The sequence below is a fragment of the Acinonyx jubatus genome, chromosome D3, assembly GCF_027475565.1.
Source record: "Acinonyx jubatus isolate Ajub_Pintada_27869175 chromosome D3, VMU_Ajub_asm_v1.0, whole genome shotgun sequence".
In the NCBI taxonomy this organism is placed as follows: Eukaryota; Metazoa; Chordata; class Mammalia; order Carnivora; family Felidae; genus Acinonyx; species Acinonyx jubatus.
Window position 1 is genome coordinate 1,208,327 of NC_069392.1, and position 13,901 is coordinate 1,222,227.

The 13,901-nt window shown below is 53.9% G+C and overlaps 1 protein-coding gene across 3 annotated transcripts in view; it reads right to left on the reverse strand.

Moving 5' to 3' along the window:
* The window catches only part of SFSWAP (splicing factor SWAP), a 68,776-nt gene that overhangs the window by 13,524 nt on the left and 41,351 nt on the right, over positions 1 to 13,901 (reverse strand). For all 3 annotated transcript variants that reach the window (XM_053206592.1, XM_027052107.2, XM_027052108.2), the window contains 2 exons: positions 13,691 to 13,881; positions 4,729 to 4,994 (listed from right to left, as the gene is read on the reverse strand). In XM_053206592.1, coding sequence (XP_053062567.1) covers positions 4,729 to 4,994; positions 13,691 to 13,881 — 457 coding nt within the window. The remainder of the gene's footprint in view (positions 1 to 4,728; positions 4,995 to 13,690; positions 13,882 to 13,901) is intronic.

A 13,901-nucleotide genomic window follows, 5' to 3' on the forward strand; every position in this document is an offset into this window, starting at 1 on the left:
TCCCCACGGCAGCCCGCCCCGCTACCAGGGCCCGCACGGACCGGCCCGAGCAGCGCAGGTCCTATCCGGGCAGCACCCTGGGCGTCTCCCCGCCTGCGGGCGCCCCCTAGGTCTGGGTCTGCGCCTCGGAAGGAGAGCGGCCGGCCAATGGCTGCTAGCACCAGCTCGCGCAGCGTCAGCCACGGGCACCTTATGCGGAGGCGGGACGTGAAACTCATTACCATTGCTGGTTTGCTTTGCACTTTACCACAGGGAACATGGTAAGGAATTACAAATTTGGCCCCAATTTGGTGGGCTAGAGTTGGTTTTCAATGTTAAATATGACTTAGAAAATGTCGTTTTCATCCCCAGCTCCTCCCCAAGCAGAAGCCCTGAGGCTGTGAGCAGCTGTGTGGACCCAGCACCCGATACCTTGAAATGGCGAGGCACAGACCTCTGCCTGGAGCCCCCATTCAGAAGCCGCATACAGACTGACTTACCAAAAACAAACACCAGAGGTGATCTTATCAAAACTTCTAAAGATGACCTTAATTTCAGTCTTACAAGATTATGGTTTAAAAATACCTGCAATCCCTACCAAAGTAACACCAGCATTCTTCACACAGCTAGAACCAACGTAAAATTTGTACGGAACCAGAAAAGACCCCGAATTAGCCAAAGCAATCTTGAGAAAGAAAACCACAGCAGGAGGCATCACAATCCCAGACTTCAAGCTGTATTACAAAGCTGTCATCATCAAGACAGTATGGTACTGGCACAAGAAAAAGACACTCCGATCAATGGAACAGAATAGAGAACCCAGAAATGGACCCACAAACGTATGGCCAACTCATCTTTGACAAAGTGGGAAAGAACATCTAATGGAATAAAGACAGTCTTGGAGTGACTGGGTGGCTCAGTCGGTCAAGCGTCCGACTTCGGCTCAGGTCACGATCTCGCGGTCCGTGAGTTCGAGCCCCGTGTCGGGCTCTGGGCGGATGGCTCAGAGCCTGGAGCCTGTTTCCGATTCTGTGTCTCCCTCTCTCTCTGCCCCTCCCCCGTTCATGCTCTGTCTCTCTGTCTCAAAAATAAATAAACGTTAAAAAAAATTAAAAAAAAAAAAGGAATAAAGACAGTCTCTTCAGCAAGTGGTGCTGGGAAAACGGGACAGCGACATGCACAAGAATGAACCTGGACCACTTTCTTACACCTACACAAAAATAAACTCAGAATGGATGAAAGACCCAAATGTAAAACAGGAAGCCATCAAAATCCTTGAGGAGAAACCAGGCAAAAACCTCTTTCACCTCAGCTGCAGCAACTTCTTACTTAACATGTCTCCGGAGGCAAAGGAAACAAAAGCAAAAATGAACTACTGGGACCTCACCAAAATAAAAAGCTTCTGCACAGCGAAGGAAACAATCAGCAAAACTAAAAGGCAACCGACAGAATGGGAGAAGATATTTGCAAACGACATCATCAGATAAAGGGTTAGTATCCAAAATCTACAAAGAACTTATCAAACACAACACCCAAAAACCAAATAATTCAGTGAAGAAATAGGCAAAAGACATGAATAGACACTTCTCCAAAGAAGACATCCAGATGGCCAACCGACACATGAAAAAATGCTCAACGTCACTCATCATCTGGGAAATACAAAACCACAATGAGGTACCACCTCACACCTGCCAGAATGGTTAACATTAACAACTCAGGCAAAAACACATGTTGGCGAGGATGCGGCGAAAGAGGATCTCTTTTGCACTGCTGGTGGCAATGCAAGCTGGTGCAGCCACTCTGAAAAACAGTCTGGAGGTTCCTCAAAACGCTAAAAATAGAACTACTCTACAGCCCAGCAATTGCACTACTAGGCATTTATCCACGGGATACAGGTGTGCTGTTTCGAAGGGACACATGCCTCCCCACGTTTATAGCAGCACTACCAACAACCACCAAAGTATGGAAAGAGCCCAAATGTCCATCGACGGATGAATGGATAAAGAAGATGTGGTATATATATACAATGGAGTATTACTCGGCAATCAAAAAGAATGAAATCTTGCCATTTGCAACTACGTGGATGGAAATGAAGGGTATTATGCTAAGTGAAATTAGTCAGAGAAAGACAAATATCATATGACTTCACTCACACGAGGAATTTAAGAGACAAAACAGATGAACATAAGGGAAGGGAAGCAAAAATAATAAAAACAGGGAGGGGACAAAGCATAAGAGACTCTTAAATATGGAGAACAAACAGACGGTTGCTGGAGGGTTGTGGGAGGGGGGAAGGGCTAAACGGGTAAGGGGCCCTAAGGAATCTACTCCCGAAATCATTGTTGCACTATATGCTAAATGCCCTGGATGTAAATTAAAAAGAAAAAAGTAATTAAAAAAAAAAAACAAAAAAAATTAAAAAAATTACCAACAAAAAAAATAGCTAAGCTATTAAAGCCGAATCTTATTTTTAGGCAATACATAAAGCACACGAGTACTTCTTCATTCCACTTAAGGCAGAGAACCTGATGCGATATAAAAATAAAAAACAGAAGAAAAATCTTATACTTCAATAAGTTATGATTTAACATTTTTTTTTAAATTTATTTTTGAGAGACAGCACGAGTGGAGAAAGGGCAGAGAGAGAGGGAGACCCAGAATCCAAAGCAGGCTCCAGGCTCTGAGCTGTCAGCACAGAGCCCGACACGGGGCTTGAACTCACAAACTGTGAGATCATGACCTGAGCGGAAGTCAGACTCTTAACTGACTGAGCCACCCAGGTTCCTCTAATCCGTGTTGATTTAAAAGACACTAAACACCATGTTGTTGTAGTGACTGTGCCTTCTGAGAAGCAACGTGTTGGTTTTCAAAACTGAAGATTCTTCTATGAGTGAGTCACCTCTGGGGACCCAGAATCACCTATACCTCGGACAGAATGTGTCCCTGGACCCAGCCACGCAAACGTTCCCTGCGTTAACATACAGATCACTTCTGCTAGAAAAGGGCGCTGTAACCTTGACTTTCTACATCTTACGTAAAACTTCAGTCATGTGACACGTAAAAGAAAATGTTTCAACCGCAGCAGCCTACCACGAGTGGGAACACGGAGCACTTGGGGCTGGCAGGAGTCTGTACGAAATAGCCATTCAAGTGTGTGCCAGCCTTAAGAAGCAAGCCTGGCGGGTCCTACGCAGACGTTATGTCTGTAATGGGTAACCCTACCTGAAAAGATGGACAGTTAAAGAAAAAATCATGACGTCTCATTAGCAACGTCAATATTCAGTTACAACTTCACTGTTTTCCACATGTCAACAATTCACTGCCGAGAACACCAAGCGCGCTCGGGCCCCTGGAGGCCAGCGCCAGCAAAGCCTGGACCGCGCACGGCCCGCAGCCGCCGAGAGCACACACAGGACCCCAGACCAGGGATGAGGAGTCAGTTACGTTCCGCCGTCAGAGCCCTGCAGCGAAGGACAGCCGGCCAGGAGTTTACTGGGCGCGTTCCGTTCCTGCTTGGAGGGCGGTTCGTCAGAAGGAACTCTCTCGAAAAAGAAACTTTAAAATGTCTTTTGTATACATACAAATTCCTGGGGGCGTCTACACACTGAAACCACGTCAGCAAAGTTGTTCGTTTTATGGAAAAATGGCAAGGTGTGTGGGTGTCTGGGTATCTGCATGGGCGTGTGTGGTGCGTGTGCCTATATGAATATGCGTGTCTGGGGTGTGTGTGTGATGGCGGAACTTCTAAAGCACTATTAAAATCGCAGACACCAAGGATCAAAATTATTTATCGTGGAGGCAAGTGCAATTTCACTGTTGATAAGTAAGTGTAAATACTTGTCAAGCCTCTGAGGTCTGGTGTGAGTAAAAATAGGGAAAGCATGTTGTTTTTAGGATATATTCAGAGGCAAATGTGCACGAGCGTACTTCGTTTTAAGCATCAAAAGAGCAGCGCAGCCATCATTTCCCTGGAAAGGAAAACCGGCATCAGTTACAGCGGACGAACGAGACCCCGCCAGCCCGAGCGCTGGGCCAGAGAAAGCAAGCCAAGTCCAGTCAACACTTACTAACAGATCGCAATGTGAGACGCAGGTTTTAAAACCGGAGGTTTGCTTTCCAAACCTCCTGTAAACCACTTGAAAAACAAACGGAAAACAAGACCAAAAAAAAACCCCGGCTGTACTAAACAGTAAATGCTGTGACTCGTTAAGGGTCATGTTCATATCGTGGCTTGAAATCTTATGCTTTCTCAGACACCTTGTGAAGGTGGCTTCTGGCTAAACAGTGCCTCTTGACGGGAGGTCTGGACACAAATTAGCTGAGACGTGGACAGGCACGCCCGGGCCTCCCTCCTTGCACACACATGCAGGGGCTGAGCACAGCCCAAGCGGTCCCGATCTCTTCCATTACATTTATGCACTCGACAGGAGTTAGCATAGGAAAGTCCACGCGTTCAAACAAAAGACCCCACCCCTGTGAGTTTTCACACACGAACCAATGTGCTGGGCCCGCCTCTAAGACCTGTTAACATTTAAATAAATCCATTTTTTAAAAAACTGTCAGTAGTTGATGAGCTTTGGAAATTAAACAAAAGACATCTTGAAAAGATGTCATTTGGGTTGGCAAGCTGACCCACACGTGAGCACTCACGAGGTCCGCGCTCGCCCGTCTCTGCCAGGCCTGCCACTCTGGGGACGGAGGACCCACCACCCACAGCAGACCCGTGCCACGAGCGCCCTGCACACCCACCTGGAGCGCCGCGCCGTCCGGTAGGCACTGGGGAGACAGTGCTTGGCTTTCGAGTGGGACCGAGGCCTGGATTTGGATGACGAGTGGTACTTGGGGGAGCGTGATCTTGTTCGAGACCGCTTTTTGTGCTTTTTCTTTTTCTTCTCTTTCTCTTCTTCTCTCGGGGGGTCTTTACTTTTGCTGGAGGGCCCTTCGGGGGGTTTGATGTCTGAAGTTGGCAGAGGTCTGCCTCCAGTCAGTAGAGGACAGGGCCCAGTACTGGTTTCCTGGGAACAAAAGAAAATCTCCAGACGTTAATAAGGAAAACAAGACACTTATGAATGCATATTTATAAAGCTTCAACTTGGGCTTGAAATTATTCACACACGTTATTCACGCCAATAATGTACTAACATCTCCTAGAGAAGACCGCGTCCCTTTTTATGGCTCTAAAACATCGCCCCAGTGTCTCCAGGGAAATGGTGGCTCTGTAAACACCAAGCGTATGAGCGACGGTCTCCCCAGATGGTCGTTCACCAGCCCCACCCGGCAGTGATGGATCTGATGACGGGAACGTGGCTCCAAGGACACTGTTTAAGAAAAGAGCTGCACTTGCTCCTTCATAAATAATTGTGACTTCGCATTAACAGAGAGATTCTTAAGCCTCCAGTTATGATTAGGCTTTTATGAATCTCTACACCAGTCTGAAGATAATTTTTAAAGAAGATCTGAATGAAAAGACATCCCTTTGATTCAAAGAACTCTGTCAAAAGAAAAAACCCTGCCTTCTTTCCACCCTGTATCTGTGTGAGTTGATGGATATTAACTACACCTACTGTGGTCACGATTCTGCAACACATCTAAGCGAAGTCATCGTGCCGGAGACCTTCCACACGTGTGGTGCTGCATGCCTGTCACGGCTCGGTGACCCCGGGGAGAACACAGTTCACACAGCAATCGTTAACCAGACAACCCCCCGGGCACAAGCCAGGCTCCTCACGTGCTGAGTTGGCACAGGACTACGCTCGACAGACTCCTGTTCACCATAAACGCCTTTATCCAAGTGACCCGACGCAGAGAGAATGCCCACTGCAAAGAACACCTGCACACAGACCGGGAGGTGGGCGATCCGTCAGCTGTGAGCCTCACCCAGGGTAATGCCATCTCTAGGAATTTCTTCTGAAGAGCATCCACCCAAGTGTGCAAGACGCACGCCCAAGGCCCCATGTCACGGCACTCTGTAACGGGCGTCAGGGTCCCGGTTCCATGTGGTGCATCTAGACAGCGGAACAGTGCTCAACCTTTAAACACGAGACGGCAATCCCACTTCCACTGACATTAGTTTGTCCACATCAAATTGTAAAATGAAGAAATGAGTTTATATAAAAAAAAAAATACCCATCAAAACTGGAACCCCTGAAACCTTCCTTTCCCATTGTCCTGGCGCTCGGGGGCCACCCACCCGTGGTCCCCGAGCAGGGTCACTCTCCAATTCACTCTGAATGACCTTTACCTGCAGTCATTAAACGCTATACCTCAAGACACGCACAGAATCCTGCACCCTGAGTTTTGTCACCGTGCGCCTTGCGGATTCGGGTGGGAGACTCTGGGAACAAAGCCAGGCAGGTGCTGCAGCCCAACGGGAGGGAGGGTCGGTATAACTCTGCAACCACTCCCTTCCTCTCCTTGCGTCCCCGTGCTCTGCGGGGACAAGGCTGACCAGGACAGCGCTTCCTACTAAAGCTATCCTGCTTCCTTGGCTTGAAAAGAAAACACAAGGCACTCATCCAAAGAGAGGCACTCATCCAAAGAGACGCGCTCACCCCTCGGCCATTCCTGGCTCTGTCTCCCACCTGGCCTTGGGTGAGCAGAACCGGAGACGCTCGAGAACCCGCCCTGCTCCCAAAGCGCCCTGCCTAAGCGGGTTCTTGCACGTCTAGTAACTCAGGAACCGGGAGCCGCTGGGAGGAAGGCACAGATCTTGCTTTGTGCCCGCTCTGGTCCTCACTCCCCGCCTTCCAGGCGGCAGCGATGCCCGCATGTCTGTAAGGCTCGGCCTGTGCTGGCTCAGGGAGCCCATCTCAACACCCGACAGGAAACCACCTCCATGTCTAAGAGCCCCCGCGTCCACTCTGGCGCTGGGCAGAATAAACGGCACTGCAAGCCGAGAACGCAAGAAACCGCGCAGGACGCCAGGCAGCTCTAGAGGCCGGATGAGGGGGCTCCGCCCGGCCCCCGTGTCCTGCCGCGGGCAGGGCCTGGCTGTGCCGGCTGGTGGCCAACTCTGCCGCTGCGCAGTGGGAAAACCAGCTTGGGGTGTGTTTTCAGACTCCCGATAAATTAGGGACACAAGTTGTGCAAAGGGCAAGACTGAAGCCAGGGATGGAGCTGGCAGCCGGCACCCTGGGACGGCACGCAGGGCCCGTGTGACAGGCAAGTGGGCGCGGGGCCACAACCAGAATCTGTCCTTCCTGAGCCTGGGCAGGGGGCTCCCGGGGAAGCCGAGGCAGACGTTCCGGCCTGAGCCAGCAGCCTGCTCTGGGGGGACCTCCGAAGGGGACAGAGCCGCGGCACTCAGCGCTGCCCTCCAAGGAGGGGTGGGAGCATGTGGCCCTGTCGGTCACCGGGCACCAGGCCGCCAGAGACACAGGGAGGGTGCCCGGCAGCTCACGGGCTGGGTTTCTGTTTATATTCCTACTGCTGACCCGAGAACTCCTACCTCTGAGCATCGTTATTGCTTCTCTGTGATCGCGGTACCCCACTGTGCCTGAAGTTTCCTGCTCCTTTTGATGCAACAGGTAATCAGGCCGACATTTTCAACATTCCTTGTAATCGACTCAGGAGATCTGCTTCTTCTTTTTTTTTTTTTTTAAACTTTTTTTTAACCTTTTTTATTTTTTTGAGACAGAGAGAGACAGAGCATGAATGGGGGAGGGTCAGAGAGAGAGGGAGACACAGAATCCGAAACAGGCTCCAGGCTCTGAGCTGTCGGCACAGAGCCCGTCGTGGGGCTTGAACTCACAGACCCCGAGATCGTGACCCGAGCCGAAGTCAGGAGATCTACTTATTCTAATAAAACGATTATCCTTCACCCTTAGTATGGGGGCCTCTGCCCAACTGAATGGAGAGGATTCACTGTGATGACCTCAGCTTACAGGTACCAACAAGAGAATATTCAGAAACCCAGTAATCAGACTTGAGAATGAAGGACTAAAAGGGTAACAAACACCACCCGCAGAGTCCCTGCAGCCCAGCAGCGGGTCCCAGGGCGCAAGTGCTAGGCGCAGGCTCTGTGTCGGCATGTGTCAGGGACCCCGACGAGTGGGCCACCCCCTTCAGGAGAACGTGAGCAGTGGATGCCGGCTCCCTCCGCAGCCTGGCAGCCGCTCTCGCAGCCGTGCAGACACCGTGGGGGCGCCGGTCCTCTGTGCCCCCTCCCCCCTCCATCACGAATACCGGAGGAGGCTCACTTTGAGCAGGAGACAGACCAGAACATTCCATCTCCTTGGTCATCGTGCCCGGTTGAGGGAGAAGCACACGACCCAGGTCGAGCCGTCCAGAACGTCCATGTGAGCATGGAGTGTGGAGCGGGGTCCCGGGCCGTGGGTGGTGCGATGGGAGGACACAGCCGGTCGGTGGGGGGCTGTGCCTGGAGAGGAATCCTTGGGGCATCGCTGCCCTCACGACTCAGAGTGTGAGCCCCACTACGTCCTGCTGCTGCTGAAGCCACGTGGGGGCAGCGGGGCAGGTTTCTGACACGGGCAACCACAGCAGCCACGCAATAAAACAACTAGCTGTTTAGTCCGCACTCCGCTGCAGCGGTAGGGACGCCGTCTCTGCACCGTCCCCTGCAGTTAGCCGTCAGCCACGTGTGGCTACTGAACACTTGAAATGCGGCTAACACGGTCAAGGACCTGAATTCTGAATTTTATTTGATTCCTATTAGGTTACGTTTAAATGACCACGGATGGCGAGGGGCCACCGTGCGCCGTACTGGACAGCGTGTGTCTTGGAAGGTAACGGCTTCGCGCGTGATTGCCACTCCTGGGTTAACCAGAGTCTCTGCCACCTGGCTCACATACCTCTTGACGCCAGACCTCCCTGCTTTGCTTGCAGAAGGCACCGGCCAGGCCGCCCTGCGCGCACTGCAATCAATGAGCCAACGAGCAGCCGAGGGGTGCCCATGGGTGCGCGCAGGGCTGCGGGAGGGGTGCGTGCTCAGGGCTGTGGGAGGGGTGCCCACGGGTGTAGTGCAGGGCTGCGGGGGTGGTGCCCACAGGTGCGCACAGGGCTGCGGCGGGGGGGTGCCCACGGGTGTGTGCAGGGCTGCGTGCGGGGCTGCGGGAGGGGTGCCCCCGGGTGCGCGTGGGGCAGCACCAAGCCAGCGGAGCCGTCTCGTGGGGGGTGGAACGTTAACACCCCAGCAAAAAGCACCAGAGGGCAAGCCGCCACGGGGGAGGCAGTGCACAGGCTGGTCTGAGTGGTGTCTGTGAGAAACGGAGAGAATTTCAAGACTGCCTGCCCTGCCCCGCCCCTCCAGTAACCCCGGAAATGACGCGGCTCAGTCCCTGAACCGCAGCGAAGTAAGCACCTGCCCGCTAAGCGGCTCAGTAGCGGGCCAGTCCGTCCTGCCGCGGCACAACGAACTGCTCGAAACCAGACGAACTCGCATCTCCAGATAAAGCCTCACGTGTGAAACGACACTACAGTAACCATAAAACGGGACAATTCCACACACGCCTCGAGATGTCAGGCTCGGAATCGCGTCCTCTAAAACCGCACGTTGAAACCTCGGCTGCGCGTCATTCTCGTAGCGTGCGCCCTCTCTCCTGAAGCCACCCAGCTGCCCTGATCCGACCGGTGGTGCTCCCTCCCGGAGGACTCTCTGTGCAGTCCCTGCCTCGGGCACTGCTGCCCGGACTGCCATCGTGTCCTGCCCTTGCGCTGTGGCCGCTGTGGGCTTCCCACGGAAATGCCGCTCTTGCTCGTCCGCGTCCCAGTCTGGTCCCAGCACGCGGCTCCTGCAACCGGCCCCCGTGCCGCGCGGTGCCGGTCAGGGCCTCGCTGCGCTGCACCCACCGCCACCACTTGAGCGCTGCTGGCCCTGGAGGGTCCCCCCAATCTGTCAACTCTCATTACCAGGGTTCCTCAAGGCCCCACCCAGACCCCCCCCCCTCCCCTTGGCAGGCCGTGCGCCCCTCTGCCTCCTGGGGGCCCAGGCATCACCCACGGCTCATCTGGTGTTGGCTGCTCTGTGCCCCGCTAGACTGTCCTGGGGGACAAACGGGGTTGTGTGGGCATCTGGGTGAGACACAGGCTTCTAAGTCACCTTCCGGAGGGCCTCGGTGCCTTGGAAACAACAGAGGCTCAGCACGCGCAGTTGATTCCTGTTCCCACCTCCTTGCAGACTCCTGTTCAGCCTGTAAACCCAGCAGGATCATTAACTTGAACAAACTGCTGGTGTCTAGAAGGTGTCCTGAAATGTGCTGTCACTGGGCAGATGACTGCATAACCCAAGGGGGGTTCAAACTGAAGACCCCGGTTTCCCTTCATTTTGGATTAAGAGCACATGCACACCCCAAAAGTGAGACGTTCACGGGGATTTCTAAGCACCACTTGCGTGGATCTTCATGTCTCACAAAACTTATATAAAACTTAGCGTTCTGTTAGTATCCACCCCGTCAATAAACACACCTTAGGACGTCATTTCAGGTTACCCCCAGATACATAACATGCCCTCTCCTGACAGGCAGGTCGGTATGTGCAAGTGTGAGCTGGGCTGGGCTCCAAGGCGGCCTGTGCAATGAGTGGCAAAGTGAGTGATTTGGTGAATGCATCGTGTCCAGCCACGTGCTCCTTAAAACCAAAGTAGTTCCAAGCGGTGCAGACTCCCGTGGACAAAGAGAAACGTCTGTGACACTGGTGACAGAGAAGAAACAGGCAGACAACAGGCAACCTGAGCCAACAAGAGCCAGGAGGCAACGAGGGGAGGCTCTGAAGGCGGCTCTCGGGGACGGGGGCCGAAGATGCCACCGGGCCTGTGAAGTCACTCAGCACCCCCGCAGCGAACACACACAAGCTAACCCTCACAGTTGCCGTCTTTCCGCCCGTCAGACGGATGAGGATCAAAGGCTGGTGATAAGCGGCGTTGGTGGGGGCACGAAAGCAGATATTTAAAAGCGTTTCCACAGTCCGGCATCTGCCCCATGGACACGCGCACCGAAGTGAGTGCGTAAGACAGGACCCAGGCTCAGAGCAGCACTGTGGTCACAGTCACGGTAGCGAGGCCCCGGGAACAGTGTGCACGCCCACCACTGACTGGGTCAGGTTAAGGGCTAACGTGGGAGAGGCCGGACAGTCATGCATCCAGTAAATCCTCAACGAGCACGACCCCGATGTGGACAGAAACAGCTCTTCAAGGATGGAAAAACCAGGATAACGTGTAGGGTCCGGTCCTGTTACTGCGACATTTAAATCTACACATAGAAATAGATCCGTTTCCCGTGAGAACCCACAAAGAATGAAATGGAGCACACGCACACACATGATGCAGCATTAGGCACCTGGAAAAAGGATGTTCCGTGAAGCGAAGAAGCCGGTCCCTGAGGAACAGACACTGTAGGACTCCCACTTTCACAGGGCCCCAGGACCAGCCAGGCTGATGGACACGGACAGCAGAGATGTGGGCGCCAGGGGCCGGGAGCCAGTGGTTGACGGGACAGTTTCGTTTGGGAAGATGAGAAAGTCCTGGAGACTGAGGGCAGTGACAGCTGCACACGAGAGGAGTGTGCTTCATGCCACGGCACAGGGGGCTTCAAAAGGGCTCAAACGAGGGGTGCCTGGGGGGGCTGAGTCAGTTGAGCGGCTGGCTTCCGCTCAGGTCACGATCTCACAGTTTGTGAGTTTGAGCCCCGTGTCGGGCTCTCTGCTGACAGCTCAGAGCCTGGAGCTGCTTTGGATTCTGTTTCTCCCTCTCTCTCTGCCCCTCCCCTGCTTGTGCACTCTCTCTCTCTCTCTCTCTCAAAAATAAACATTAAAACAATTTTTTTAAGAGGAACTATAATAATCAACTGTATGTTTATTTTATAAAATAAAAACCTAAAATAAAAGTAAGAAATGGAAATTGCCGTAGGAATCGTGAAACAGCACACAAGAAGGAAACCAAACTTCCTCTCCATTTTGTACCTGTCCCTCGCACCTGAATGTTTTGGACACGTGCGTGCCCTGCTTTAGTAACAGCGAAAGCAGACCCTGCTACACCCTGGGGCAGATGAGCCACAGCAAAATCCTGCCGGGTTCCGGCCCGGGGCCTTCTGGGCGGTGTCTTCATGCTGTCCTGTGCACGTCCGCTCACACAGACCCAGGGTGCCACCTGCTCCCGCTGAGCTCAGGTCCCCAGCACGAGACAATCCTACTCCCGCTCAGCGGGGGTCGGGCGTGCCGCCTCTGAGCCTGGGGTACGTGCAGAACACACACGCGGGCAGGGTAACCTGTCCCCAGAAGCTGCTTTCAGCTGAGATTACCGTCCAGTTGAATCCCGGTTATGACAACTGCCAATGTGATTAAAGTATTTCTGTTTCAAAGCAGTTAGACGTTTATTACCATCTGCTACTACCGCTGCACTCCTGCTCAAATCACTGAGGACCCACAATCTGTCCCACTAGATGCGCAAGAAGATCCACCTGGTGACCAAACGGGAAGCATAAACACCCATCTCTACGTTGTGCAGACGTAAAACACGCTGGAAACCCGGCAGGTGGGCAAGGCCGCGTAGAAAGAGACACAGGAGAAAAGCCTAAGCGGAAGCCTGTCTCGTGCTCACAGGGAGAGAGTTCTGGGGGCCGTGACCAGGCAACACGGCAGGCTGGGAAAAACCACGTTGACGACGAGGAATTCTGGCCGGGACGGAGCCTGCATTCCAACACGGCGTCGCTGGGAAACAGACGCGAGCGTGTAGCGGCACCGGCTGAGTCCACGCATGCAGGTGGCCGTTACCTCAGTCTCTTATTCACCGCACCGACGACACCGGGACAACGGACAACGCAGGCAACTGGCAGTGCACCCAGGGCCCCCCTGCACCCGATCCCCTGCCACACGCACAACTTCTGTTACGTCCCGGGCCTCCCCGGGCCCGTCACCACAGGGCCGTGGCTCCCCAAAGCCCAGGACTGGGGGCACCTGGGCCCACACCCGGTGGCCCGCCTCGGGGGTGCAGGGAGAGGAGCGGAGGTGGCCGTGTCCCGGCATCCCCCTGGGCACCCCCATGCCTCCGCACACTCGAGGCCGGTCCGAGGACAGCCTGCAGGAGCCCACCCCTCCTGCCCTCCTCGCCGACCCCGGCTCTGAGGCCGCCCGCCAGGCCTGAGGGCTCCAGACCGATTCCTGAGGGGAGACAGCGCAGGCTCCGCCTTCAACAGGAGGAGGGAGGCCTGAACTCCGTGAGCTGTTTTCCACGCAAAACAAATAAACCAGGCGGCTGCATGCGGCCAAGATCTATTTTGAATAACGGCCTTGGGCTCTCAGAAATGTCAACGGAACCGAAGGGAAAGAGTGCAGGACTGCTTCTACGTTCCAGGGAAAGGCCACTACAAAAGACACTTTGGGGACGCTGGTGTGTGGACGTGCGAGCCCATGGGAATGGAGGGCGATGCTGGCAGAGGTGCTGGCCCTCCCCAGAAAAGGCGGGAGCGACCACAGCTTGTTTTCTTTTTTAATTCAAGTACTGATGCTGATGTGGACCCGAGACGTCACAGGTCTTGCTCTGGACGAGTCTGTCCCCAGGGAATGTGTTCCCCCCCCCCCCCCCCCGCCCCGCCAGCGAAGCCCAGGGCCCAGAGTACCCTAACGGGGTCTTCCCCAAACTCACAGCGGAAGCACGCCGGCCCCCGCAGAAGAGCGGGGTCTGCTGACAGCCCCCTCTCAGGCTGGGGACCCGAGTGGCCAGAGACTCTCACCCGCGATGCCGATGTGGACTTTCACTCACCTCTACGTTGAAAGGATTTTCCTCAACTTTTCCGACTTCTGCTTCTGGCAGGGGATTTTTTAAGGTTTGTAAAAACAAAGCTGCTTTCCTTTTACGTTCCGCTTGAAGCTGCTTCTCCTTCGATTCCTTGGACGCCTGGGCCAGCTTCTCCCTGGCAGCGGCCGCCAGTCGGTCCTCCAGCTTTTGCTTTGCTTAAGAAACGAACGACAGA